Source organism: Marmota marmota, unplaced genomic scaffold, assembly GCF_001458135.2.
Source record: "Marmota marmota marmota unplaced genomic scaffold, marMar, whole genome shotgun sequence".
Taxonomy (NCBI): Eukaryota; Metazoa; Chordata; class Mammalia; order Rodentia; family Sciuridae; genus Marmota; species Marmota marmota.
Window position 1 is genome coordinate 52,473,866 of NW_025999968.1, and position 26,537 is coordinate 52,500,402.

At 46.4% G+C, this 26,537-nt stretch overlaps 1 protein-coding gene across 1 annotated transcript in view; it reads left to right on the forward strand.

Moving 5' to 3' along the window:
* The window catches only part of Hunk (hormonally up-regulated Neu-associated kinase), a 108,051-nt gene that overhangs the window by 72,969 nt on the left and 8,545 nt on the right, over window positions 1–26,537 (forward strand). Inside the window, exons 6-10 of the mRNA XM_015478338.2 lie at window positions 1,296–1,423; window positions 9,514–9,649; window positions 14,819–14,981; window positions 18,890–18,973; window positions 23,728–23,775. Coding sequence (XP_015333824.1) covers window positions 1,296–1,423; window positions 9,514–9,649; window positions 14,819–14,981; window positions 18,890–18,973; window positions 23,728–23,775 — 559 coding nt within the window. The remainder of the gene's footprint in view (window positions 1–1,295; window positions 1,424–9,513; window positions 9,650–14,818; window positions 14,982–18,889; window positions 18,974–23,727; window positions 23,776–26,537) is intronic.

Here is a 26,537-nt window from a genome sequence, read left to right on the forward strand (position 1 = left end):
CCTCACTCCGCTGTGAGTTCAGAGCAGGAACTGCCTTTTACTGTGTGTCTGAAATTTGAGAATGATTTCCAGTCAGAGCCCGTGGGCTCCGGTACCTGTCATTATCTGGAATGCCATAATTCAGAGGCGCCTCTGTGGAATTAGGCCTCAAGGGTCTTAATTTCAATCAGTCTCATCGGATTTGTTTTGACTGGCAATCCTACTGCCTGTTTTTAAAACATACTCCCCTGGGTGCTTTTGAACGGTGGAGACCTCTTGGCAGGCAGGCATTTCATCCCCTTCAGGAAATCTCATCAAAATGATATTCGGCTTGCACATCAGGAAGATAGAAACCCTCTGAGAAGATGTTGCTGTTCTCTAGATTGGCTGTGGATATCAGCAGTTAAGCCTACTCAGAAGGTATTTTAACTGTAGCTGAGGTTTTGGGCCAGCGCTGGGTGACAGGGTCTCACAATAAGGAATAAAATAAGAATGGGGGTGGAAAGGAGTTTCCTCTAGTGAGAAACCAAAGAAAAATTCAAGAGAAGAGCAACGCACTGGTTTTCCAAGGGCTGATTGTTAACCTGGTTTCAAAGGCCTGGTTGGTAACCTGGTGAGCTCATGGATCTGGGTGCTCACAGGCAGGTCTTGCCCGGATGTTTTGGTCTGCCTGGCCACTTGTAGATTCCACCTTGTAAACCACACTTGGACAACTGCATCGTGGCAGGACCACTTCTGAAATGCTTGAGACCTGAATTTTGGGGATTTGGGATATTTTCCAGATTTTAGAATCTTTGCATGTACATAATGAGATATGTGGGGGATAAGGCCCAAGTCGAATCACTGAATGGATGTTTCATGTCCACTGAAGGTAACTATGCCACACGTGTAGTGAACCTGTGTTCTGATTGACCTGTCACATGAGATCAGAGGTAGGGTTTCCACTATGGTGGCAAATTGGGGCTCGGTAAAGTTTCTGAGTTTGGAGAATTTGGGAGGGGGTTCCCATTAGGGATGCTCAACCCATTCATGTCAGAGAGTAGAGAGGGATGTGGTTTCCCCTCCTGAGGAGGCAGATCTGGAAGTTCTTTATGCTCCTGTTCATCTCTGGAGTCCTGACCTCCCCAGAGCCCTTCAGTGTGGGTGCTTTGACATGGTGCTGCGGGTTCTAGAAAGATGACCGGGAAAGAGAACTGTGGAAGTAACATCATAGAAACTAACATCATGGAAGTAACATCATGGACTAAGCCTGTGTCCTCTTTGTCCTCCTCACCTGGGGCCTCGCCCTGGCCTCACGCTTTGGTGTCTCTTTTCAGAGGTGTGAACATGTACGCCATGTTGACGGGGACCCTGCCTTTCACGGTGGAGCCGTTCAGCCTGAGGGCTTTGTACCAGAAGATGGTGGACAAGGAGATGAACCCCCTCCCCACCCAGCTCTCCACAGGTAACTCACCTGCAGCTCTGGATTCAGGGTTGCAGGACCTTGGTTCTGACTGGCCTGGGTCCATTGGTGAAGCAGCATTTTGTCTTGCAGGGATGCTGTCATGGCTGTCCGGGGAGTGTAAGTGTCTTCCCACTGTTTAGTCTCCAGGGGAGGCTGGGGTTCCCCTCTCTGAGCAGCTCCTCTTCTCATCTCACCTGTATCCTCTCCATTTCTGTTAGAATTCCAAAGCCCTAACTCCTTCCTTCTAAACAAGACACACATATCCAAGAATCTTCTGTTCTCCACTTGGAAAATAATTTCAGGCTTCGTTGTTTTAAATCTCTCCATGTCATCACGTTGGCTTGAAGAAGAGGGTCTGTCATCGTCCCATTTCTATTATGTTTTCCACAGTCTGTTCTTGGTTTCAGTCACGTTGTTTTGTTTTGGGAGTTTTTGAGCCTGTTCAAAAGCTCTTAATGTATGTGGATGGGTTCAGTGACTTCATTAGACTGACTCATCAGGTGTGTTAGAAAAGTACTCTCAGACTTTGGCTGGTTCACATTTCTGTAAACAGTTCATATTAAGGTTTGGTTTCTGAGCCTGTGAGTTAGGACAAATTGTTCTTTTGTTTGGTTCAAAGTTCGTATCAAGTTCCTGACCTAAGCTTGGCTTTGGTGATCCTTTAATTGTTCCCTTGGAATCAACACAGCTTCATTGGGAGGTTGCTTGTGACACCCCCAACCCCTCCCCCTCCACAAAGTAATTTTTAAAATTCAACTGTGATACATGGTTAAAATGGCATTTATTTTACTACTGTTAGGTGTTTTTGTTTTTTTTCTTGAGTTTATAAAGCATCCATGAAGCTGACCTTGAATTCATGCTTGCCCAGTGGAATCAAAGCTGAAATGAGTTCTCAAAGGTCCTTTAAAAAGATTTTTTTTTTTTTTTTTTTGTGATACAGGGGCTTGAACCAGGACCTTGTCTAGGCTAGGCGAGTGCTCTAGCCCTGAGTGGCACCCCGGCCCTGAAGTGAGTTCTTGTATGCAATCATGAACTCAGGCCACACTGTCACCTTCGTGAGGCAGGGTGGAATCCCTGGAGGTTGCAAGCTAGTAAAGGAGGGCTTCCATCCTTGGGAAGATATGGTCCAGTTCTGTCTTCGAAAAGAAACATTTCTGCTTTGAGAGCTGTTAACTCTTAGAGGTAGAAAATGTGCAAAATGGTGAAGGAATGATTATGTGTACTTTTACAGCTTTCAGAAATTTGGAAAGTGCTGCAGAGCACCATGGGGAATTCTCATTCCTTCATTCAGTGCATATTTCATTGATTCACTTTTTTTTTGTGAACATGTATTATGCACCAGTTGTGAGCTGGGCATGTTCTAGGTGCCAGTAACACAAGAAACAAAGTCTCTGCCCTTATAGAACTTATACTGATTTCAATGAGTAAGGGCAATAAATAAATAAATAAATAAATAAACATACATACATATATATATATACACACACACACACACATACATTTAAATTGCGATATTTGGTAGCGTAAGTGCTTTAACATAAAATCAGCATAAGGGGATAGAGAGTAAAGGGGATAGTTTTTATTAATAAGATTTCTAAAAAATACTTTTCCTTGTGTGAGCTGAGTTTGTGGCTTAGTGGTAGAGTGCGTGCCTAGCATGTGTGGTGTGAGGCACTGTGTTTGATTCTCAGCCCTGCATGTAAATAAATAAATAAAGTAAAGGTCCATCAACAACTAATAAGAATATTTAAAAAGAAATTTTCTTTGTGGCATTATTCCAGATTCACAATTGTAAGAATAACACGGAGAGGTTCATATAGCCTTCATTCAGTTTCCTCCAATGGCAGAACCTTGGATAGTGGTAGCATGATATCACTACCAGGAAATTAACATTGATAAAATCTATTGGCCTTATTCAGATTCCACAGGTTTCACAGGCTTTCATGTTCATGTTGGTGCGTAGTTAGTTCTATGCAATTTCATCACAGAGGTAGGTTCATATTATGGCCACCACAGTGAAGAGACAGCGCAGTTCCATCTCAAGAATCCCTGGTGTGGTCCCTCTATAGTCACTGCTCCTCCCTCCCTCCCGTTCTCCCTGCCAACCACTGTCCTGTTCTCCATATCTGTCACTTTGTCATTTCAAAAATGCAATATATGTGCGTGTGTTTATGAATGTGTATATGTGTGTGTGTACGTGTATATACATATGTCACTTTTTGTTCACTAAGCATAATTCCTTTGAGGTCCATCCAAGTTGTTGCATGTGTCAGGACCTTGTTTCTTTCTGATGCCGAGTAGTGTCCCTGGCATAGATATATCAAGGTTGGTAACAGTCACCCACTGAAGGACCATTGGTCATTTACAGTTTGGGGCTGTTATGAGGGAAGCTGCTGTAAACATTCACATGCGGATGTTTGTATGGATATGATTTCACTTCTCTGGAGCAAATGCCTAAAACTGAAATTTTTGAGTCAGAAGATAGTAAGCACATGTTTAGTTTTGTAAAAAACTGCCACGCTCATGTTCAGAGTAGCTGCACCATTTTGTATTCCCTCTTGCAACCTTCATTTATAGCAACATTATATAGTCAACGAATATTGCCATCTCTCAGGGTGATTTGGAAGTGACTCAGATGGTTTGGAACTTGCTTTGACCATAACACAGTACAGTAGCAATGTGTTTGCACTGCATGCCTGGAAAAGGCAGGCGGTGCTCACTCTGAATCCCACTGAGAGCCTGAGCAGATGGAGAACTGCTGATCTGCTGCCTTCTCACTGTATTAGTCAGGATAGGCCAGGTTAAGCTTCAGTAACAATCATCTCCCACTCCCGTTCTTAGAGACTTGAGATCATGAAGGTTTATTTCCACTCATGCTATATATCTGTTAAGAGTTGGATCAAAGATTGAAGGGCTCTGCCCTCCTATAGCCCCAGGCTAGTGGAACAGCTGCCATTCCAAGATTATTGGTCCATGCAGAGGGAAGCAGGGAAAGAGGTGTTTCACCAAAGCTATTTCACCAGCAATGAAATCTCCTACAGTGTGTCCCTTCCACTTAAACCTCTTAGCTTTCTAAAGCATGGCACATAACTTCACTTAGGAAATGAGGTGGAACAGTGCCACTGTACCATGTGTATTGAAGGTGGGAAGCCAAAGAGATTTGCCAGGTGCCTTAGTGTGAGACACACACAGGCTGTGGCAGGAGGACTGGCAGTTCAGCCTACTTTCATCATGGGCCTGGGCTGGGCAGCCACACAAAGGCAAGTGGGTTAAGAACACAAGAGAATCAGTCTCATTACTTCAGAGACGTGCCATGTTTTCCCTCCCAATACCCTTGCCCACCTACTAAGGCTGGTTTCTAAGTATTTTTTTTATTGGGAAATTAAATTTTTCTTTAAAAAAGTAAAAAAAATGCACACTTTGAAATGTTAAGAAACAGTCTAGAGGTAATTGCAGAGAGGAAATATTGAAACCTTTCCAAGTGCTTTCAGGGTCACTGGAATTGGTGTCTCACTTTGTGACTGCACATGGCTCCTGCTTTGAGCAGAGAGCTTTTTACTTGGACCCTGTGCACAGCTTGTGAGCGTGCCTGTTAAAGAGCCTCATGTTTCTACAGGACTTTATTTTTTTGACTTGTCAAGCATGAATTGCATTTCTAGATCTGATTTTCCAGTTAAGGAGTCTGGTTTCCCTTTTCTGCTTTTAAAACTATTGGTATACATAAGGAACTCAACCAGGGCTTAATCCTCTACGCCAGGTGTCAGGTGTAGGGTTTGCCCACGGTTGATGCTCAGGGACTCTATGCTGCTGCCTCTGGATTTAAAGTGCATGTGTGGCCTGGGCAGACAGCCTGCTCATTCATTTGACTACTCAGGGCTGGGAACTGGCCCTTTGCAGAAGGGTCCAGCACCAGCTGCTAGGTAGCCCCGGGCATCATCTATTGTTTATGGACTGAAGGACTCGGGCTTTGGGCATCAGCTGCTGTCCTCATCGTCCCTGTTTTTCCAAGCCGTTGCACCCCACCTGGTTTATCTCCTTTCCCTTCCAACCAGCCCAGCTCACCTGTACCTGTAACTTCCAGGAAGACCAGTTTACCCTAAAAAAGAGTAGTTGCTGTTTATGGAATAACCGTGCGTAGATGTTTTTCACATTTTTTTCCCCACTCAACCTCTGTGGTAAGTACCATCATTCTCAATTTACCAACGAGGAAGCCGAGTCTCGGGGGGATCACATCTGCCTGCCTGGCTTCTAGATTTTGCCACTGTATTGTGCTATTTTCATTTCCTTATTTTATTGAGTATAAGATGCCTCCCCTCCCTAAGATTTACTAGTATCTAGTGCTTGTAGGTCTTTGTGCTTTGAGTAATGTCAATCCAGATTGAAAATACGTCAATTTGATCGTGCCTTGGTAACACACATTTTTATTAATTTGACAGTTCTGTCACTCCCAGTTGTAATGATCATATCTATTTTATCCTCGTCATCTTTTTAGAATCAGCTTAAAGAATTTTTGAAATCTGAGTCGAATCAGCATTGTTATCCTTGCAAGTCCATGAAACCTGCCCCTCATTTCTGTCACCTCAGTGGACACTCAAGCTTCTGGGCCCTTCCAGTTCTCTCTTCTAGATGACTTCCTCTTCCCACGCATTGGCCCTTGTGTATGATAGAGCAGTGACTGCCTTTCACGGCTTAGAAATTTTGCCTCTTTGCTCTTTGATCGTTGCACCCCAGCTGTAGGTAGCATTTACAATACAGCCCAAGAGTCACGTCAGAGTTAGAGGGTTCTGTGCCATGGAATCACCGAAGCGAAGCTGGAGAAGTGTTGGCATGGGTGAGGGTGAGCCCGTGCTAGTTAAGGTTTCTAAGAAGACTTGGCTGTCAGACTCAAAGAATCCCTTCTCCAGGGAGGTGAGGGGGCAGCAGCCCTGGAGATGGGGCTCCGCTCCACTTGTGTCCGACTGGAGTCACTCCTGAGTCTGACGGCTTCCTCCCTCTCGCAGCCCTTTGCCTAGGCACAGTGACGGCTCCAGAAGGAAAGAGGGTTCCACACCACAACAGCATGTGGCTTGTGCTGTGTTGAGGGTGACGGAGCCCTGTGGCTCTTCCCAACTCTCCCAGCCTGAATGGAGAGACGAAGGGTACAAGGGATAGAGGTGGCGTGAGGCCAGGCTCACTGTGGCTTTCTGGGACGGTGGGGAATATTTTTAATCCCTTTTGCCCCAGAGACCTAGAGATATTCAAGACCTAACACAGACTCCAAAGAAGTCGAAGGATGTGCTCAAAGTCCTTTTAGGATAGCAATGCAATGTCTGTGACGTCCAAGGGAATAAAATTCGTCAGCAGAGATTTGAACTAAAATTACTTGGGCTCATCAGCAGTTTGTGAAGATGCAGAGCGCTTGGTTGTGAAAATAGAACAAACACGCACATCCAGTTTATCCTTAGCTTTTCTGGTTAATCACACTCTGCAAAGGCCCGGCCGTAGTCTGGGAGGGTTGTTCAGGTCCTTTGAGGGCAAGCAACAGAGATGTCTCAGAAGTCATCCTACTCAACAGCTCCCCGGTTCCCTTCATCAAGCCCATATCTTGATCCTTTGACCAGTAGGTGCCCCTGGTTAACATCCAAATGACTGGGCAATGGAGGGGTGCTAAGGGAAGGGAGATGGAAGGTCCCAAGAAAGGAACCTCTTCTTTTAGAGAGCTGTTTGCACTGAAGAACATTTTAGGAACATTTTACTTGGAGATCCAGCTGTCACCTTTATGACATTAAACATTCCTCGTGATTATTATGGTGTCTAACATATGTTCTTACCTGCTTCATTCTTAAAGGGACATGACCTTCTGGTGACATTGTTAGCTACTTGGGAACCCCCCTGGAGGAGTCACCTGGGGCATGACCTAGCAAGAGAGAGTTCCATTGAATTGATTCTTGTATCACAGGTGGCCCCTCATGATGGCCTTATTTTGGGGGAGATACCAGGGATTGAACTCAGGGGCACTCAACTGCTGAGCCTCATCTCCAGTCCTATTTTGTATTTAGAGACAGGGTCTCACTGAGTCGCTTAGTGCCTTGCTGTTGCTGAGGCTGGCTTTGAACTTGTGATCCTCCTGCCTCAGCCTCCCAAGCCACTGGGATTACAGGCATTAAATATTCCTTAATACATTTTTAAGAACAGCATTAAAATGAAAACATAAAGGTGGTAAGAAAATGAGAATTTTTAATGACTTTTCCTTGCAAAGTGGGGCCCTCTTAGAAAACTGGAAAATAACATTGGAGGAAAAGATAGAAAAATTTGGAGACCAAGTAAATTCAGATTATTTTTCTGGGATTTACTATTTGGGATGTTGGAAATTGGATATCATGTACAAGGCTACATAAAAGACTATTTTTATATTGCAAGACATTACAATAATGCTCCCTAAAATAAGAAATATAGAATAAGAAAATATCGTAATCCCAGAACTCAAGCAAGTCAGAGCATCGTTATGTTGCAGTGATCCCCGGCATTCTCTGACCACAGGTGGACACCCTGCCTGTTTTCAAGCTGAACGGTTTTGCAGTCCGTGACCTTGATATGCATATATTTATGTCATGTAGTTATCTCCCTTGTTATAATCTTCAAGGATGCAAATGCTCTGCTTGGAGATGAACTAGCTTCTGATCTCTAGAGCTCAGCAGATAGCAGGTGTTCTGTGACTGTTCAGTGAAGGCAGACCCAGCGCATTTTAAAAGATGACTTTTGCCTGCGATAGAAGGAAAAGGGGTTGTTGGGATTTTATAGTTTTGTCAACAGTTTTTCATATCCTGTCCGCACACATCATGCTCGGCATGACTAATGTGACTGCGGCAAACTCTTGAGGCCAAAACATAAGGAGAAACTTTATTGGCATACACTCTGCCCATGCACAAAAAGGAGGAAGTCCGCCTGGTCAGCGTGGTGCTTGCTGGAGCTCTGTACACAAATTAGGAATTGAAGATGCGAGTCGCCATTACAGAGCTTACTTAGCACTTTAGCCAGAGCATGTGGCTCTCTGGTGTCACATCAGCCTGAAAAGCTTGACTTGGTGGGTATGGCCTCTGTCCAGTCTGGGTACTGCGTCATCTGTTCAGAGAGTCTGGGAAGAAGTGAGCAGCCGTGGAGAACTGTTTAAAAGAAAGGACCTGGGCTGGGGCTGGGGCTGGGGCTCAGAGGTAGAGCGCTCACCTACCACGAGTGAGGCACCGATCCTCAGCACCACATAAAAATAAAAATAAAGATTTTGTGTTCACCTATAACTACAAAATAAATATTTAAAAAAAAAAAAAAAAGGACCAGAAAGAACCTCCTTGGGCTTCTGAGAGCTGGGTGCCTGCCCCATGGTAAAGGCCAAGTCTGGGGTCTAATTAGGCCTCTCCTGTCCCTCTGGCTTCCTTCTGGGGTTGAGTAACTGGCCTGGAGAGCAGGCATTTTCTTTTTGCTTTCTTTCATCCTTCAAGTGTGTAAATACACACTTTCTTGGTTTATTCTAAACAACAGTAAGAGATCACTGGTTGTGCTGGGAAGCACACAACTTAGGGAAACCAGACTGGTTCTCACTGTCACATACCAATGTACTAGTTGCATCCCTTTTTAGAGAGAGAGAGAGAGAGAGAGAGAGAAGGAATGGGGTTTAAAACCCTATCTGGGTCGGGCACAGTGGTGTGTACATGTAATCCCAGCAGCTTGGGAGGCTGAGGCAGGAGAATCACGAATTTGAAGCCAGCCTCAGTAATTTAGCGAGACCCTGTCTCTAAATAAAATACAAAAAAGGCTGGGGATGAGGCTTAGTGGTAAAGTGCCCCTAGGTTCAATCTTTGGTACCAAAAAATAATAATAATAAAATAAAATAAAACCCCATCTTCTGAGTGGGGTTTTATCAGAGGGGAGGTGGGGCGGAACTCGTACTCTGTGAATGATTGAGTCAAAGCTCTCCCTGGAGACACAGACAAAGATCCCAGCAGCAGTTGCCTGGGAGGGACAGGCGAGCTGGTGGGTCTCCTGCTGTGACTCTCATGGTGTCTGCATCTGCGTTCAGCCTGTAACTAACATGTTCTTTGCCAAATGTCTTCCAGGAGCCATCAATTTCCTGCGCTCTCTCCTGGAACCAGACCCCGTGAAGAGGCCAAATATTCAGCAAGCACTGGCGAATCGCTGGCTCAATGAGAATTACACAGGCAAAGTGCCCTGCAACGTCACCTACCCCAACAGGTAATTTAGTGCACACACAGGGACTCTGAAGTCCCTGTCCTTCAAGCCCTGGGTAGTCCTCTGGACAGCAGGTCGCACAGGATTCAAAGCAGAGCCGCATTTTCGGTGCACAAGAGGAAGAAGACGGGGCTAGCATGGGTGGTTGTTCAGAGGGTTAAGTGGAGGCTGAAATCAGGCCGTGCTCCCCTCTCCTAGCCTTTCTTTAAGGGCCTGTGTCTTCCCTGAGGGGTGCTGCTTTTCAGTTCCCATGAAGGGACCATGTAGACAAACTGTGACGTGTGTATATTTGTGTGTGTGTGTGTGTGTGTGTGTGTGTCTGCCTGGGTCTGTGTGTGTGTGTGTGTGTGTGTGTGCATGTCTGTGTGTCTGTGTGCCTGTGTGATCCACCCCCGAGCTCTCCTGCCAACATGAGGCAGACTCCTGGGGAACTTTCCTTCAAACCACCCCTCAGAGGCCTCTTTGTCCTTGATGTTTCTTGCAGACCTGAGACCTCCCCTTAATGCACTGGGGGGCAGGAAGAAGAGGGGGTAGGGGTCACTCGCTTCCTGCGGGGTTTCCCTGTGGACTTCCTGTCAGGCTTGACCTGTCAGTATCCATGAGGAGGGCCTATTAAGGAGAGTGATGGACAGGGATCCACAGCCAGGAACACTCAGAGGCATTTTGTGTGGCCCAGGCTTCTCCATGCTGGGTGCTGACTACAGTTTTGAGAACAAGTACAAGAAAGCATGTCCTGACACTTTTTTTTCCTACTCATCTGACATAGTATTAACCAATGTGAGCAAGGGAGGGAGGGGACCCTCACCTCGGCTACTTTAGAGCAGACCTGGAGACCACCCGGCCCGACACCTTGCAGGTCTGAGAACCGCTCTTCTTCTTCTTTCAGACCTAGGGAGGCCTGCACATTTGGCCACACTTGCATGGGGACCAGAGGACCGCTGATCGAGGGGGGACTGACAGGGCAGGGAAGGAGGTGTCCTCTGTGGTCATAGTTCCAAAACGCCTAGAAAATTCTGAAAACACGCTTCAGGTCTTATCAGAGCTGAAATGCTGAGTAGGTCTAGAAGAACTGAAGGGGGGCGGGTGGACCCCTTCACACCACTTTGTCCACACTACTTGGCCAAACTTACACTTGCTGTGGTCAGGGAGGAGGTGGTTTTGCACAGTTGCCATCTAGAATTCTAGCATTTGGCTCATGGGCGGTAATTTAGACAAAGTCTAGATTACTTAGGTTACCAAGGGAACCTGAAAATAGATTGCTGTTTTCCAACACCTGCTCAATTTGGGCCAGTATCTGAAACACACACCAGAAATATTACCCTAACGTGAGACAGAAAGCAGAGCTGAGGGGCCGGGCCTCATTACCAATGGATAGCAGCACTCAGGTGTGCTTTCTGTTAAAGGAGGGGGCATTGGTGGCAGCCAGATGAGCCATTAAGCTAATATAATCACCACCTAAATGAGCATAATCCATCCACCAGCTCCTCAGCTGTGGAAGGGGTGGGGCTGGTATTAGAAATCCAGCCAGCCTCCTCCTTGTTGGCCACATCTTTGTTGACAGAGAGTCATGATGTGGTGTCTTATTTTGGAGCTTTCTCACATTTGCAAACAGGATTTGGTAGATTAAAACTTAAGTTCAAGTTCCTATACTGGTTTTGCCAGATTGATATTTTTAATTTTTTTTTTCATTTGAACTTGGTCAGAAACACAGAGATGGAACATGTAATTGGTTAGGTAGGTTGTAAACATGGTTAAGATCTCATATATAAACCACCCCCTGCCCCCACAGCTCAGTGTCTTCTGTTTATGTAAGGCCCATTACTCATCCTATACTAGAGTCAAATCAGTGCTCAAGTTTTAAGACAGGAAGCCAGAATTCCAAACGGTTTGGGGGAGGTCCATGTTATTTATAGTCTTTATTTTGAAAAATGTTTATCTTTAAGGCGAAAATATATTTTTGATACTTACTTTTCTTGTTTTACTAACACATAGATAAAAGGAGAAAGAACATACAATTAAAGGAAGGACTATTTATAAAGTATGGTTTATAGTTTCCCAACATTCCTAGCCCCAGATTTGATTATTTTAGACATTGTCAGTGTTTTCCTTTAGGAAAGGAAGGTCCCAGGTTTTGTATCACTCTTCTGTGAAACCTTCTCCTATAAAGTTATTTGGACTTCTGAATTGATCTCTTAAAGGAAAGAGGAAAATAACTCTGGAAGTGAATTTTTTTATAATGAATATTCATGCCAATCAGTCCATACGTGTTTGTGGGGAGCCTGGTTGCACCTTTGGTCTAGCACAGACATTTTTTAAGCCCACCTTGCTGCCTCTTGGTGCCTCCCCACAGGGTCCTGGACCGCTCCCCACCTCTCCTTTGGCTCTGGAGATGGGTGGGAGGAAAGGAGGTGATGGGTGATATAGAATAGTCCAAAATGGTATAAAACCAGATTTAATGAGATGTACTTAGTTTAAATTATACCTCACATTCTGGAACGGTTTGCTATTCTCTGTGTCATCCAAACATTCAGAGATGATACAAATTCAATAACAAATATTGGAGAATGCCAAATATATACATTATTTATTGGAAAATGTTTTAAATATGTATTACTTGCAGTCAAGAAACTGTTGACAGCCTGTTTTGGCAGGGCTCTCCTGTTTTTGAAGACAATTGATATAAAGGGAGCCATGGAGTATCTGCCTCGAGAACATCCCTCGCCACACTGTCCCCCATTCGCCTGGCAGTGGCGCCTCACCACCTCCCAGGAACATGCGCTGGACTAGAGGGTGGGACCGTGTGAGTGTGGATGCGGTCGGATTGGCCAGGAGCAGAGCCACGCAAGTGTCGCTGTGATCTGATTGGCCAGGAGCAGGACCACACCCCCCTCTGCCCCTACCATGCATTTTCAAACAGTCACCCTGCGTGTTGAGTGGTTTAGCCAACCACAAGTAGTTTTATATATTTGAACTAATGTTATTAATATCTTTTTTTTTTTTTTTACAACTAGTCGTTTCAACTTCCCTCCTGGCCATTACCTAGAGTTTGTGATTTTATAGCAAACAGGAGTGAGGAGAAGGGTTTCATTTTTCTTTGGGCCTGTTTTGTTTTGTTTTTTGTTTTTGTCTGGGATGAGGCAGTACCTACTCCCATCTAGTGAGAGGAGAGCTTAGGTGGGTCACACCTACAGATGGTAAATGATGGTCAGGAGGCAGTTTTACCCTCCGCACCGTGCCAGCTGGCCATGTGGACTGGGCAAGTGGGGCCCCTGCTTTTTACAATTATAGGTTGCACTGTGGGGTTCCTCTGAGGTTCCATCAGAAATGTCTTCAGACCCTCTGGTGGCAGTTATGGGGCTCTCCGGCCATTTGCTTTAGCCTTCTGCTCACGGAGGGCCCTTTTTGTGTCTCTCGAGAGATTTAGGACGATGCACCCCACACTACCTGCACACAGTGCCTTAGGACCCTCCGCCTGATTTCTTGTGCTCTATAGCCATTCTGTGTGTTGTTGAGAGGCAGTGAGTGTAGAGATTTGGCCACCAGACCCAGCCAGGCTGCCCAGGTCATAACTGAAAGAATTCCCCACGCAAAGACACTTCGCCAGGAGAATTCCAATTTTATTGCAAAAAGCTGTGTGCTTATATAGAACTAAGGAGGAGATGGTAGGGCTTAGATAAATGGCAGGCAACCCGTTTATTGGCAAGTTCTTCCAGATATCAGCTCCGGAGCCCAGGAATTAGTTCTTATTGGGGGTAAGGTTCCCCGCCAGCGAGATTTGAAATTGGCGCCGGTGGGAGAGTTCACACAGGCAGGAACTTTTCGCGCCACTGCAGAAAAGAGGAAGGTAGGAAGAAGAGGTCCTTAGGCGCCATGTTGGGGTTTTTCTCTGGGGTATGGCTGCCGTTTATACTTTTCCCAACAATAACTCTGGGGCTGTTCTTTCCACCTGTGTGACTCTGGGAAAATTACTTCACTGATGTGGGCTTTGGTTTTCTTCTCTGTAAAATGGGCATAATGATGGAATCTACTCACAGGACCCTCAGGAGGACTGAATCAAGTTACATTCTCTCTCTCCCACTGGAACATCAGCTCCAAGAGGCAGGGATTTGGTGGGTGGATGAGTGAATGAGTGATTAAGTAAAATGCCCAGGATTTCTTAAACCTTCTGACTTAATGAGTTTTTCACAATACACCTGTGATGAAGCTTCGGCTTGTCTTCCTCTGAGAACACCCCACTTCCCAGCTGAGCCCCAAGTTCCCCGCTGTGAACTTGTGAGCCTTCGCTGGCTCCTGACCGTGGTGTGGGCCAGCTTCTGAATACCTTTATTTCCCATCCCAAAGACCAGAGTGTGGGCTCCACCCACGGGCAAGAAATACATTTTATGGAAAATGTTTATTTGTAAAGAGACTTGGGAGGCAGTTGGAGAATTTGAATGTGATTTGGGTATTAGAAGATACCAAGGAATTATTAAAATGATACTAAGGGAGCATGATTCTATAGGGGATATTCTAGGGGAGGTTCAAAGACATACACTGAAGGATTTAAAAATACAATGTTATGGTGCCCGTGATTTAAAATACTTTGGCCAAAAAAAAAAAAAAAGTGAATGAAGCAAGTGTAGTGAAATGGTAATTGTTACATCCAAGTGATGGTATGACATGAGGCAATTATGATCATCCCCCTATATCTGGGGGACTGGTTCTAGGATCCTGCCTCGGGACACCAAAAATCAACAGATGCTCAAATCCCTACGCACAGTAAAATACTATAGTTTTTGTATATAACCTATGCACATCCTCTTACATATTTGAAACACCTGTAGATTACTTATAATACCAAATACAGCATAAAAGCTATGTGAATAGTTACAATATTGCCTTTGTTTAGGGAATCATCACAAGAAAAATGTTGGTTCACGTTCAGTACAGAGAAATTTAAAACATATTTTCCATCTGTATTGGTTGAACCTCACGGGTGGGGAAGGCCTGGATCTGGAGGGCTGTCTGTACACTGGTCCCTTCACTTTCCTGGATGCATGGAATTTTTCACAGTCAGGTGGATGAATGAACGAATAGACCTGATTGTCCACAGGGGGCCTTTGGGGCCTGCCGTGCCGCCATGTTTGTGAGCCACGCTGTGGAGAGGTGACCGCTTGTGTCTGTGCCTCGCAGGATTTCTCTGGAGGACCTGAGCCCCAGCGTGGTGCTGCACATGACGGAGAAGCTGGGCTACAAGAACAGTGACGTGATCAACACGGTGCTGTCCAACCGTGCCTGCCACATCCTCGCCATCTACTTCCTCTTAAACAAGAAACTCGAGCGCTATTTGTCAGGGGTAAGTGGGACCCTGGGGGAGGTTTGTTTCTGTCCAGCGTTGCCCAGTTGCTGACACTTGATCCCAGCTACTAACTTCACCTGATGCAAAGCTGGTTTTCTAGACGGAGGGACAAAGGGGTAGCAAACCCTGCTTCTCAGGTAGCGCTTTTAACCTGAGATGTTTTTCCAAGATTCTTGCGCAGAATTAAGCCTGGGCAGAATGGTGAGGGGTTCCAGCCTGTTTTCTTTCAACTTCTCAGTTGCCTGTTTTTCTTCTGCCCCATTTAGGTTCCCCGGGTTAGAGCTGTTGAGGGCTTCTCTGGTCATAAAAGTTGGGGAGAGGATCCTCTTGGGCATTCATCCATACAGCATGGTATTTGAGAAAGCCATGACAGCCCTCTGTATGTGGAGAAAATTCTACTGAACACATACAAATTTTTTTCCTTGTCATTATTCCCCTAAACAATACAGTATGACAACTAGTTACATAGCATTTATCTTGTAGGTAGCCCAAGTAATCTAGAGATTCAAAGTAAATAAGAGGGTGTGCATAGGTTATATGCAAATTCTACCTTGTTTTACATAAACATTGGCAGCTTTTGTATGCACTGGGGGTGGGGGTGGGAGTCCTGGAACCTATTGCCCCAGGACACTGAGGGATGCCTGTGGTGACACTTACTTCTCCAGAAAATAAGAATGAAATTGAGCTTCACTAGCTTGACCCCCTATCTTCAGTGCAGTCTGGGTGTCAGAAAGTTCATGCCTGGTGTCATGTGTCAAGTGCATTTGGTGTCCTGTACCATTCTGGCCACAAGCAGTTCATATTGTGCCTGGGAAGGAGAGCTGACGTGCTTTGGCATCTAGTTTTGACTAAATCATCTCTTTCCAAGTTGACAATGACTTAAACTAATTCTACACCTAAAATGGATCTAAGACAATAAAGATCCTATACCAGACTATCCCTGCTTCAATTCAGCTGGGTTAGTGCAGACCAGATCTAACAGGAGGTCAGTAAAGAAATTCAGAATTGGTAGGAAGCCCATCTAAGATTTGATGGAATATTTGCTTTCATGAAGGATAACCTTGATCCTGTGTATGTGGCACCTGGAGATCTGATAGAGTGCAGTTGTCTCTGTTGGGACATCATTTAGAATCTAGATGGTAAGAATAAACTTTTAGAGCTTTCTCAGTGCTATTGAAAGTCACATGATAGCCCAATATGTCACAAAATTCTTCCAAGGTTTAGAAACCTTTTTGAATATTAGAGCAAAAGATTAAAATCCATCTGCAGCTGGGGAATCCATATTCTCCCTGCCATGGCACAAATGACCAAAATACTATCCATAAGGCAAGAGGATCAGTTTGTCTCATTAGCAGATAGATTTGGGAGATGGCTAGAAAACATGGCTTGATATATGAAGGAGCTCTATGGAAGGTTTGTTGAACAGTTGGATGAAAGTACAGATGTTTCCAAGCTGATTCAGCTTCAGATAGTTGCTAGATTTTGCTTCCATAGGGAATTATCCACGGATTTTTTTTTTTTTAATGAACCACCAAAAGAAAGAGAAGAAACATTCTCTACAGTGAAAGGCATTTCAAAATGAGAACGATGTTTTATGGGTGTAAAATATGCTCTGTGTAAGCAGAGAATCTATTCCACTGGGAATAGATTTGTAGCTTTGAGGTTGCATTTCAGTGTTGTTGCATCACTCATAGGAAAACTACTGTAGGAGAGGTGTCAAACCCAGAAAAACAGGACTTTTGACACATAGTGCATGTATCAGTCCATTTTCTGTTGCTGTGACAAACTACCCGAGGCTGGGAACTTTATAAAGAAAAGGTGTTTATTTAGTTCATGGTTTTGGAAGCTCAATGTTCAAGATTAGGCAGCTCCATCTGCTTGGTCTCTGGTAAGGACTCCCTGGCTGTATCACAATATGGCAGAGAATAGGAAAGAGAAGTGACCACATGGATAAAAGCCAAGTGTGTTGGGTGGCCTCACTTTGTAACTGCCTGCTCCTAGAGTACTGCCTCACTCCATAAGATAGAGTCTCCAGTGACCTAATTATCTTGCACTAGGCCCTGCCTCTTTAAGGTTCCACCACCTCTTAACTTGACCACGTGGGGAAACAAACTTTTAGCACATGAATTTTCACAGGTCATACCATAGTTTATTATTTTATATTTAGGATTTTACTAGGTGATAAGGAGAGATTAAAAAGATCTCTGTACCACACAGTGTTCCTCTAGTGTCATCATGAGCAATTTAAAAGACACGGGCCTGAAGCTGAATCATATGCTCCAAATTTCTTTTATCTTATCCTTTTAAATTCCTATTGCATATTTCATAATGCAGATGATATATTAGTACAGTGGTCCTTGCTTATGATTGATGGCTGAATGTGCATATTATCTACGTCCCTCTGTATACTTTTTCCTCTCCTAAGGGCTCACGGTAATACTCTTTGGAGACCACCATGCTAGAGAGGGCAGAAGTTTTCAAATGGTTCTCAAGTAAGAGAAGAGTTAACACATTGATTTTCTTTTTTAAGAGACAGTGTTATTCAAAAATCAAGAAGTATTTTCATGAAACTAGCCATATTATAAGGTTCATGATTTCATCTTTTACGGAATGACTGCTGCTTTCCTAAGTTAACAGATCCAAACATTCTGGTTTTTGAGTGCTTTACCAAGTAAGATGGGAGAGGTGTTCATTTTTAAAATAGTTTCCTGTGGCTACTTTCACATTTTTCAGATAAAAAAAATTTGGTCATTTGTGCACTTGTGAAACAATTACATGGTCCATCTGAATCAAGAAAGCTGTTTTGCAGAAAGCCCTTGATTCGTTTGGGTGTTTAGCTTTTTGCTACGCGTCTGTCCCTCTGCTTTGTCTAGACTTGGAGTGTCAGGTGTTGCTGGGCATGGTTTTGTCTGCTGAGAACATTCCCTGGAAACTCAGCTGACAGTTCAAACAGGAGAAGGTTTTCATTTTTTTGTGTTGGTTTCACATTTAACCCTTCAGTTGTAGGGCATGCCTGGTCTGATAATCCAAACTGTAGTCAAGTGGCTGTTTTTAATCCAAAGTGAATTAATCTCCACAGACAACTACGGCTGGCCTGCTCGGAGATTTCCAGAGGTGGCTAATTTAATTGCACCGTACGCACCATCCTGGTTACTAACCTTATCAGCCAATTACTAACCACCCACATATAATTTTTTAAATCTAATCCACTGGACTAAAAAAGTAGAATATGATACCTTAATTATTTTGCCTTTTCTTTATTTTCTCTTGGCTTCCTCTTTTTAAAACGAGGAAGCTAGAGAGTCTGTAAGAGCACTCTTGATTGTCTTCCCACCCCTAATCCATGCCATCATTCTTCTGCCTTCTCCACTTTCATAGTGATTGATTGATTAGTTAATTAGTCACTTCATTTTCTCTGTCTCCAGACAAAATTCCACCTTTATCATCTTAGGTGCAGTTATCCATCTTCTTCCTTAAGGCACAGGATGAATCGCGGTGGCTTCCCTTTGGAGGGATATGCTGTGCTAAAGTAAGCAGACAAGTGAGATTTAGACCCCATTCAGTGCTTTCCAAAAGATGAGTTGTTTTGCCTGCTCACCCGTTTGGCTTCTGCTTTCCAGCCTAGAGCAATTGCTGTTACTCAGATGAAAGAACCCAAGCCCAGCAGTGGGTAGTGACTGGAGGGTCACCAGCCCTTTGCCTCAGAGCCCATAATAAAAACAGCCGCCAGACTCTGAGTCCAGTCCCCTCCATGCTTCGTCCTCGGATGAGACTGCACCTTGCCGTGACTTACCGACCATTCTTGGCACTGTCCCAGACAAGCTCTGGTTTAAAAATGAATGACTGCTTAATGGACGTTTCCATTTCTCAGACTTAAGCTCTGCTTTTCTTCCCTCTGTTGGTAGAAGTCCGACGTCCAGGACAGTGTGTGCTACAAGACCCAGCTCTACCAGATAGAGAAGTGCAGGGGTCCCAAGGAGCCGTATGAGGTGAGTGGCCCAGAAGCAAGCCCAGACGCTCTGAGGGAGAGGGGAGGGTGGACAGGAAGCTGGTTACTGTGGGACAAGAGGTACCAAGAGACAGACACCTTGTCACTGAGCCCTTGGGAATTCGTTTGCTGGAGCACCACAGCCCAGTCCCCGTGCTGCAGTCCTCCCTGTGGCCACACGTCAGAGTCACAGGGAGCATTTAAACATCCGGGTGCCCAGGCCCCGCTGCAGAGAATTATATCTAATCTTGGGTCGATATATTTTAAAGCTCCCTGAATGATTCCGATGAGCAGTCAAGGTTGGAAACCCTTGTCATCGATCCAAAAGGATAAAAACAAACAAACAAACAAAAAGGTGCCCAAAATTCAGCTGGATGCCAGGAGAGAGCAAGATGAGGAGCAGGGAACGTTCCGGAGGACAGCAAGCTTGTCCCGTCAGCTCTGTGGTGCCTTGATGCCGTGTAGAACATACCTGAGGGGAAACACCAACGGTTAATTTCAGAGTAAAGATTAGTGTCCCACGGCAAAAGGTCACAACCTCAACCCCACGCACACATTTGTAAGATTGGGCCTGGGGATCCCAGACCCAAGGCCAGGAGCATGGGCCTCCCTCTTGTCTCCGTCAAGTGGGCTCTTCTTTCTCAGTTTTTTCCCAGGGAACCCACTCGCACTCTCTCTCTCTGAAACCTCTGCCATGTCCCCTGTGTCCCCGTCACAGGAACCTGCCCTGGGACACTCAGGAATTCCCTCATGGGAGGAGACATCAAAAAGGGATCTTCCTTGCCCCGGCCACTTCCATTCCTTTCTCTGTGTAAAGTTTTCCTGGTCCCCCGAGTCCCGCACACTGCCTGCGAAGGATTCTCTCTGGGGTTCACTGGGTCTAGCTGTGCCCGGGACGAGACGATCCTGTGTGAATTGGTGGGAGCTCGGGACAGGGCTCATCCCCAGGCGCCGGGCGAGGGGCGATAGCATGGCTGCCCTTCCTATAGAGAGTGAGGGGCAGAGGGAAGGGGCAAAGACAGTAACAAGGAACGGCCAGGGAGGAGAGGCAGGGGGGACCCATGCCAGAGAGACCGTGGCATGCAGACCTGAGCAGAGCTGGCCGGGCAGTTAACGTCCTAGGGTGTTGGGATGGCCCGCCCCGTGGAAGTGGAGGAGGAGGAGAGTGATGGCGTGGGTTAGGGGTGGAAGGACTTGCAGGGCCGGAGGCGGAGCTGGGGCAAGCCTTGTCCCTGGGCTGATGCCTCTTCATCTGAGACCAGCTGTGGGGCACAGGACAACGTGGTGGAGAGGAGCTTTTGGAGGGTGGGTCCTGCCTGGCAGGGGCTGAGCCACCAGCTCCCACGTGGCCGTCGGGCGGAAAGCAGGCGAGCAGGGACATGTGGGGACCCGAGCCCAGCCCCCTGGCCAGTTCCTACCACATGTGACCTCTCTTGCCTGAGTGAAGATGTCTCAAATCTAGCGTGCCCAGAAGCAAGCTGTCCTCCCACGCGTCCTCACGGCAGCCCGGTCCTCGCCAGGGACACGGGGCAGAAACCTGAGAGTCCTTCTTGAAGCTTTCTCTTCTTTTCCTTATCCCCAGAGCTAGCCCCTCGGCTGACTGGGCTCCTAAGTCTCTCCTCTGCTTTCTTGTCCCTGTCCCCCGCCTGGTCCCAGCTCTGCCCTGCCCCGCTGCAGTCTCCTCCCTTGTTCCCTGGGTTCCCCGATGGCTGCCCCCCACCCTCTTACCCACACAGCAGCCAGAGAGAGCTTTCACCCTCTGCTGGCATCATGTCAATCATGTCACCCCCTGCTTGAAGCCCGAGGGAGGTCCTTCTCCTTCTCCCTTGCTGGGGCCATCTCTGTGGGTCAGCTTCTGCCTGATGTCCCAGCCCCATGCCCTGCGCGTGCCCAGCCCTGCTGCTTGCTCTGTGCCTGCCGCCCTGGCCCTTCAGGCTTGCTGTGCCTCCTCTGCCCGCCAGGGCTGTGCACATACTGTTCCCTTCTTCCGGAAGTTTCTCCCCACCCCTCTTTCCCAGCCAGCGTCCATGTATCCTCAGACCCCAACATGAGTTCAGCTCCCCACGGACCCCTGCCTTCCCCAGATCTCTGTCCACACTCCTCGGCTGCTGTCACTCCACATTCTGCATTTGGCTGTTCACATGAGCAGTTTTTCATTTGTTTGGGGATTATTTGGTCAATGTCTCTGTCCCACACTGGACTGAGTTCCATAAAACAAGGGTCAGGTCAGTATCTCTGGCATCTACATGATGCCTGGCATCTAGTAGGTGCTCAATAAATACTTGATAAATGAATAGATCAGAGAATCCAGTGAGCCTTGCCCCAAGTCTTGGGAAATGGATAGGACTGGGGAAGCAGCTGGAGAAGGTGGAAGGTTTCAGGTGGGACACCCCGGGGATTAAAGTGAGGGGGAAGGTGTGGCCCATGAGGCATTATCACCACCAGATGGCCATGTCTTGAGGCAGGGTGGGGCCTCTCCTGGTCACCCTCACTGAGCGTGGCACTCAAGCTGGAGTCCAGGGGATGCAGAATTAACTGGTAAGCTTCCCTGCCTGTTGGTTTGTGTTTAATTCAAATAATAATGCAAACTTAGCTGCAGCAAGTGCCCAATCTACGTGTCCTGAGCAGCCCCGAGTCTCCTTGCTGACGCCCTTGGCGCGGTCCTCAGCCCCAGCGTTTCTCTGAAAGTGCCAGAATCCTGATGGGAAATGGCCCCTTCTTTCATTCAGATCCTTTTTCTCTGGTGATTAGTTCACTTGGCCCAGAGACACAGGCTGAACGTTTTAAACATTTGTTGAAATATTGAACGGTTAGGATTTAAATAGGAACACTAATGGGCAAACGGCATTTCAATTTTCTATGATCCATTTGTTTTCTCCAAACGGCAGCGATACTTCTGCTAATTAGATTACAGGCTATTACTAGATGGCACAACTTGTCTCGGTTGGAGCCTAGAAACTGGAATGGGGCTTGTTAGAAAAAGCATTCAGAAGGTCTGAGAGGACCCAGCCTTCCCGGTAAAGCCACCAGTTAGTTGCCATTGGCTGGCCCAGGAGGAGAGGTGACCCTGCATGGGCAGGGGGCAGGGCAGGGGGACAGGGAGCGTGGTGGACTGAAGTTGCAGGTCGTGTGCAGGTGACTGGGGTGTGACTCAGGGTCCATGTCCCCCAAGGATGTCATCAGGCTCTGTCCCTGAGTACAAGAATGGCCTCTTCTTTCCTATTCATTCCAGTTCTTTTTCTCCTAGGAGACAAATGAGCTGAATTGAATTTAAAAAAAAACTTCCCCCTTGGGATTCCAATGCTGTGATGTGAAGACTTACCCTTCTATTTCTTCTTGTGGAAGGCAGAGATTGTATTTGTAAAAGTGGGACACGTATTTCACCTGAAAACACCTGTGTGTGTGTGTGTGTGTGTGTGTGTGCCTAAGGGACCCTCTTCCTCAAAAGGGGGCTGTGCAGGACAGAACTTAGGTTGAGGAGGGGCTGAAGGCAGCATTTTTTTTTTTTTAACTGGCTGTTAAAGCTGTGTGGAGCCCAAAGTCAGTCTTGTTTTTTTTTTTTTTTTAAAGTAGTGTTGCTTTATAGAAAATGTGAAACAGAAGTAGGAGGTCTTCTCTACCATGCGACACTGGGGTTTTGGAAGAAAAATTGTGCAGGAGGGAGGGGAAGGGCTTATTGTGATCCAGCTGCTGTGACAAATACCTCCACTGGGCCGAAATGTATTGCCTCTCGTTCTAGAGGCTGGGAGGCCAAGATCAAGGTGTGGGTTGGGTTGGTTCCTCCTGAGGGCTGCAAGGGGGATCTGCTCTGGGCCTCTCTCCCTCCGTCAAGCTCCAAGACCTGCTGGCCATCTTGGGCATTCCTTGGATCGTACATGGCCACTATGGTCTCTCCCATGGGGTCCTCCCCTTCTTATGAGGACCCCACTCAGATGGCATCAGGGTCCACCCTAATAACCCCATTTTAACTTGATTATCTCTATAAAAGTCCTCTGTCCAAATAAGACCAAATTCTGGGATCCTGGGGGTGAGAACTTGAACATGTAAATTTTGAGAGAGTGTAATTGAACTCTCAACATGCACTCTAAGTTTAAAGGTAAATAATTAAACGTTCACTTCGTGTTCACTTCAAGTCTATATAACTTCTTAAAGTAAAGTTCGGAACCAGGTCAAACAAGCTGCGCCGTTGGAGCTCAGGTTGGTAATTCCTTCTGGGGACAGAGAGGCTGGGAGAAGACATGGGGAGACCCTCCCAGCTGCTGGCTAGGTTCTGGTTCTCGACCTGGCCACCATTCCTGGGGAGTATTTTTGCTGTTTAAGAAACGAGCTGCTTACCTCTTTTCAGAGCCCTCTTGTTCTTAGTCTCAGCTTTTAATAAAAAGTTTACCTCACTGTACTGTCATGTGTAACTCATAAAGAAAAAATTTTAAAGAAGAAACTTGACTAACATTATACAGATGAAATATGACAGAGCTAAGATTCAAACCCAAGCTGTTTGACAATTTCTAAATTTAATAAAAATTATATAAAAAATGTAAAAAAAAAAAAGTTTACCTAAACAATTTTTCCAGCACGTGAATGAGGACATCTGCTGCCTACTGCCACTATGACTTAGAGATTTAAATTTTTTTTTCTATAAACGTTGAAATGAATAATATTCAATCAGAGCTATAGGGGAAGTTGTAGGGGGGAGGGTTTAGGGAATAAATAGCAGTTACAGCTGCTTCAATTCCTGAAAAATGCTGCTCTTTACAGGCCTCCCTGGACACCTGGACAAGAGACCTTGAATTGCATACTGTGCAGGTAAGAGCATGGTGGATTCTGAGTAATTAGTCAAGCTCCCCTGAGAGGCAGACACATCTTTCTCTCTCTCTCTCTCTCTCTCTCTCTCTCTGTCTGTCTCTCTCTCTCTCTCTCTCTCTCTCTCTCACACACACACACACACACACACACAGAGATAGAGATAGAGATGGAGGGAGAGAGAGAGGGAGGGAGGGGGAGAGAGAGAGAAATTGAGATGTATTTTAAAGAATTGGTTCATGTGATTCTGGCCTGGCCAGTTTGATATCTGCAGAGCAGGTCAACAGGCCTGAGACCTAGGAGAGTTGGTGCTGAGTTTCAAGTCCAAAGGCATCTAGAAACAGAATTTCTTTTTCCAGAAGATCTCTTTTTTTTTTTTTCTTAAGACCTTCAATTGATTGGATGAGACCCACCCACATTATGGAGGGTGATCTCTTTGCTTAATATCTGCTGATTCAAGTGTTAACACATCTTAAAACTGCCTTTGCAGGAACATCTAGTCTGGTGTTTGACTGAATAGCTGGGTACCAAACTTGACTTAGCCAAATTAACACATGAAATTAACCATCACATAAGGGTCCCTACCAATTGCTCAGTCTCTGCCCAGGGCAGCAGACACTCTGCATGCCTGTCCTTATCCAGGATTAACCTGTTGTGGGTGGGTTTATCTGAGTCCCCTCAGATTAGATCGGTGCTTTCTATGCTGAGCTGAGATAGTTTCATTGTCTTGCATGACCACACACCCAGCTGTTCATGCCTGTTTACTGTATATGGAGTGGGGTTTGTTAAATTAGGCTCCGTGGCCTAATTTATATCCAAAGTCCCTTTTATGAATTCACTCTTGCTTTTTTTTCCCTGTGGCAAAACCATGGCAAAACGTGATGGGCAGCAAGGAACCAAAACCAACCAGCCGATGCCACGTGGGCCCTGGGCCATCCCAGGTGGTAGTGGTCACATCTGGTTCTGTTGCTCCAACAGCTGGTTGAGGCTGCCCGTCAGAAAGCTCCAGAAAAGCCCCTGGTGAGCTGGACCTTATAGTCACTCAGGAAGGCAGCTTTGGCCGCCTTCAGCCCACAGGGCGCTGCTGCCAGAAGCGCTGTCATAGCCTGTTTTCAGTTTCCCAGGCAGCAGCTCCTCCCCAGCCTGGGGTGATGGGAGGCTCCGAGCATCCATCCGTCTTAAGTCGGTGCCTTTGCTGTTCAGACAGTGAAGCAGGTTTCGCGGGGTTGCTTATTCTCACCGAGCGGGGCGGGACCAATTTTCTGTTGCAGACCGGGAAACACTTCCCTCAAGGTGAAGTGACTTGCCCCAGGGTCACCCAGCAAATTATAGAGAGGACCAGGGATAGGTTCTAGATTTCCAGACCTCCCAGCTGCCGCCATGGCTGGGATCCTGGGAGTTTCAGGAGCCTAGAGTCGTTACAAAATGGCTGCACGCCCCCAGTGGCACTGCTGTAGGGGAAGAGTCCCAGGGGGCCACCTCTCTGGAGCTCAGACCTCAGAGGCGGAGGACTGGGCCTCCTCCTCTCACTGGCTGCAGGTCTTCCTCTAGAAGCCCAGGGGACCATCACCCCATTTCCTTTCCCCCATGAAATAATACAAGACACTAGAAGAGTCAGGGACAGATAATCCTTTATGGGCCCATATTTCCCAATCATTCAGTTTCGTAGATGTCCATGCACATTTCTAGAGGGTGCAAACAGTTTCTAGAAAGTGAGAAGCTGTATTGTGTGTGGCTCGCATCTGGGGCTTCTCTGATCTGCCATGGGGGTGCAAAGAAGATGTTCTCAGAGCCAAGAGCTTGAAGCCCTTTGCCGGCCCCCAGGCCCTCGTGGGTGCTGGGGAGCAAGTCCAGGGAGAATGGAGGGAAGCCAGGTCACCACAGGCTGCAGCACTGCTGGGTAGGGCGCATGCATGTGAAAGGGGGAGTGCAGTTAGTCCCTCTGAAGATCTTTTCCTGTTACATAAGGCAGTTTAGCATCCTGCTCCCTAGGAAGTTTCTTCTGGAGAAAGTAGGCCATGCAGATGCAAAGGTATAATTGGGCGCTCGTTGCATTTGGTAACCTGCTCGGAGGGCAGTGGGCTCAGCTGGTTGTAAACAAACACGTTGCCTCTGGGCAGTTGACCCTTCTGCATGGGCTGATGCAGGGTTTGTCCCCCTCGGGGAGTGGTCAGCAGTGAATTCTTCTTCACTTTTCCTAGAAACCGGTTAATATGAAACCACTGATTTTGTTTAGCCTGGGGAAGGATGTTCTGGGGGGTGGGAGAGGAAATGCCAGGGTGCAGGATCCTGGGGTCAAGTGCAGCAAGAGTGGCCTTAGCCGGGTTTCCCAGAGTTTTCTGTCGGGCAGTGCAGTTGCCCTTCCTTCTGCTGCTGTAGAGGTCTTTCTGCTTGTGGTCACACATCCCTTGGTTACAGGAGAATTTTGGTCTCCCAGGCCAACCTTGGTCTCCTTCCAGAGCAAACTCTCACACCTTGGATGCCTCTCGGTGCTACTAAACTCGATCCGGATGGCGATGCTGACCCCATAAATGTTTTGATTGAGCTTTAAGCTTTTGAGACCCCAGGAGGGTCGGAAATGAGCTGAACTGGACCCTTGTCACTGCCAGCAGCTCTCTAGTCATGGGGACACAGAACAGCTTGAGGGAGGCTTTGCTGATCATTTTTAAAAACAGTCCCCAAAAGGGTGAATGTAGTTTGATCTTTTCTATCAAGTATTGTTTCAAAAACATATCACAAAAGTACATTTGGGGTTTTTTCCTTCT